Source organism: Solanum tuberosum, unplaced genomic scaffold (assembly GCF_000226075.1).
Source record: "Solanum tuberosum cultivar DM 1-3 516 R44 unplaced genomic scaffold, SolTub_3.0 scf00005, whole genome shotgun sequence".
Lineage (NCBI taxonomy): Eukaryota > Viridiplantae > Streptophyta > Magnoliopsida > Solanales > Solanaceae > Solanum > Solanum tuberosum.
In genome coordinates, this window is record NW_006238931.1 from 2063315 (window position 1) to 2066162 (window position 2848).

Genomic DNA, 2848 nt, shown 5'->3' on the forward strand with positions numbered 1-2848 from the left:
TTGTGAGTCCTCATGTTTTGAGGATGGATTTCATTGTTCTTAGTTTGCTTCTTATTTTAGTTTTGGACATGATGTATGGGCTAGGACCAATCTCATTATATTGTATTAGATGACTATTGAGATAAAGTGTTTTAGACTTCCGCTTTGTTTATAAAATGTTTGGACTTGAAATGTTGTCTTTACTTCGATTGTTCTATTTCTTTTGTTATGAATGCTAAGTGGCTTGTATGGGGACTCTCGGGGTCCTATACGCCATGTTACATCTAGGGTGTACCCCTGGGTCGTGACATCAAGGTTTTCAACTCACCAAGATTCGACGAACAGGTCCTACAATTCATAGGAATTCCTATGACCACCCATCCGTAGGACCCTCTGCACATACACATTTTTCTTTCTATCCTGCACATGTAACAAACATTAGGCCTTCATTTTACATTTCTTGACACTTTTTGTACACGAACCCTAAATTAACCTATTCTAGCTAAAATTCAAACTTAAGAACATAGAAAACTCTCAAAACTAGCTAAATTACATCTTTGGTTGCCTCCCAAGCAACACTTGATTTAACATCGTGGAACGACGCAGACTCCTTGATTACTTAGACTTCATCAAGATTCCATTCTTCAATCACCTCTTTGACTTCCTCCGGTTGCCCCAAGTAGATTTTTATCCTCTGGCCATTCACCTTAAACCTTTTTCCTTCCTCATTTTCAAGTTCAACCACTCCGTGTGAAAATACTTGCACCACTCTAAATAGTCCGATCCACTTTGATTTGAGTTTGCTAGGAAACAAGCGCAACCTTGAATTGAATAGAAAGACCAAATCATCGGGAGCAGATTCACGCTTTTTGATCTTTTGATCATGGTACTTCTTCATCTTTTCTTTATACAAGGCTGGAATTTCATATGCTTTTAAGTGAAACTCATCAAGTCCATTCAACTCATTCAACCTCTGATTTGACACAACACCCCAATCTAGATTCAATTTCTTGAGTGCCCACATAGATTTATGTTCTAGCTCTACAGGCAAGTGACAAGGCTTCCCAAATACAAGTTGGTAAGGAGACATACCTATGGGAGTCTTGAATGTAGTATGATAGCCCGCAGAGCTTCATCAAGTTTTCTTGACTAATTAATTATGTTCACATTCACAGTTGTTGCAAGGATTTGCTTTATTTCTCTGTTGGACACTTCAACTTGCCCACTAGACTGCAGATGATAAGGAGTTGCTACAATGTGTCTAAAACTATACTTCTCATGCAACACCTTGAACAACTTATTGAAAAAGTGAGAACCTCCATTGCTGATATCTCCCTTGGTGTACCAAATATAGAGAAGATATTTTTTTCCAGGAATGCGGTGACACTGTTTCCTTCATTGTTTGAAAGTGCAACAACTTCCACCCATTTAGATATATTGTCAACCGCCACAAGTATGTAATTCATCCCATTCGAACTCACAAATGGAACTATAAAGTCAAGGCCCCAAACATCGAGCAGTTCAATCACCAAAATAGGAGTAAGTGGGAGTTCTTGCTTCATTGAAGTACCTCATTCTCTGTGAGAACGATCACAAGACTTGGCGAAATCATGAGCATCTTGGTGAATAGTAGGCTAATAATACCCACACCACAAGATCTTATGAGCAGTCTAGATACCACTATGATGACCACCAACAAGAGACGAATGAAAACCGTCCAATATATTCATCATCTCAACCTCAGGAACACAACGACGAATAATCCCATCGGCGTAGACACGAAGCAAATAAGACTCCTCCCAGAAAAACTTCTTCACATCAGACATGCATTTTCTTCTTTGGTGAAACGACAGATCTAAAGGCACCACATCACTCGCCAAATAATTAGCGAAATCTGTGAATCAAGGGATAAGATAAAAAGATGTAGCCAAAACTTGTTCATCTGGAAACATATCATCAATTTCAACTCCGTTAGCTAACTTCAATATTGCTTCTTCCTCTAATCTGGACAAATGATCATCAACTTGATTTTCTGTCCCTTTTCTATCTTTTACCTCAGAATTGAATTCTTGCAATAATAATACCCATCAAATCAGTCTCGGTTTTACATCCTTCTTTGCCATAAGATACCTCAACGCTGCATGATCAGTGTGCACAATGACTTTAGTGCCAATCAAATGTGATCTAAATTTTTCGAACATGAAGATTACAACAAGCAATTCTTATTCATCACACTCAGAAGTAACTTCAAGTACAGTTAGTGCTCAATACCATAGGCTTGCCCTTATTTTCATTGCTTAGACTCTCCAAACTGGTTCTAGGATCACTATAGGACTTTCTTGGCTTGTAACGTAGGCTCAGGGTCAGGTGTGGTACATTTGGGTACTTTTTAGTGACTTTCTTCCCGCTTTGACATTACATTAGGCTTTCTACCTCTTTTTGCCCTATTTTTGACATCCTACCATTTTACCTTCTTTCCCTTGATTCTCTTCAACCATGGATGTGACTTTAGGCTTTTCAGATCTTTTTACTTTTCACTTTTATCTCTTTCTTGCGTTGTATTCTTTTTCTTTAGCTTTCAACAAGTCACATCCTTTCTTTTCTCTCTCTTTATTTTTTTTTTCACCTCACTCTTTTCATACCCATTTTTTTTTTCAGTTCTCTCTTTCATCGCCACCCTCAACTTATGGACTTTCCATTAGTTGAGGTACACAATACCCGATGTCGGGTCAGGGCCAAGATTTGAAGTTACTTTTTACATTAGCCACCCTCAACTTAGGATTTTGGCCTAAGTCGAGGTGCATATGTCCAAGGAGGGACCGGGGCCAACATAGTAGATTATGGGAAAGTGAGTGCAGGGTTTAGAGAA

At 38.7% G+C, this 2848-nt stretch overlaps 1 protein-coding gene across 1 annotated transcript; it reads right to left on the reverse strand.

Annotated features, from left to right (window-relative positions):
• Positions 1-598: 598 nt before the first annotated feature.
• On the reverse strand, positions 599-1069 carry LOC107060557 (uncharacterized). Its single transcript, XM_015308565.1, has one exon. The coding sequence runs from the start codon at positions 1067-1069 to the stop codon at positions 599-601; it is 471 nt and encodes a 156-aa protein (XP_015164051.1).
• Positions 1070-2848: the final 1779 nt, after the last annotated feature.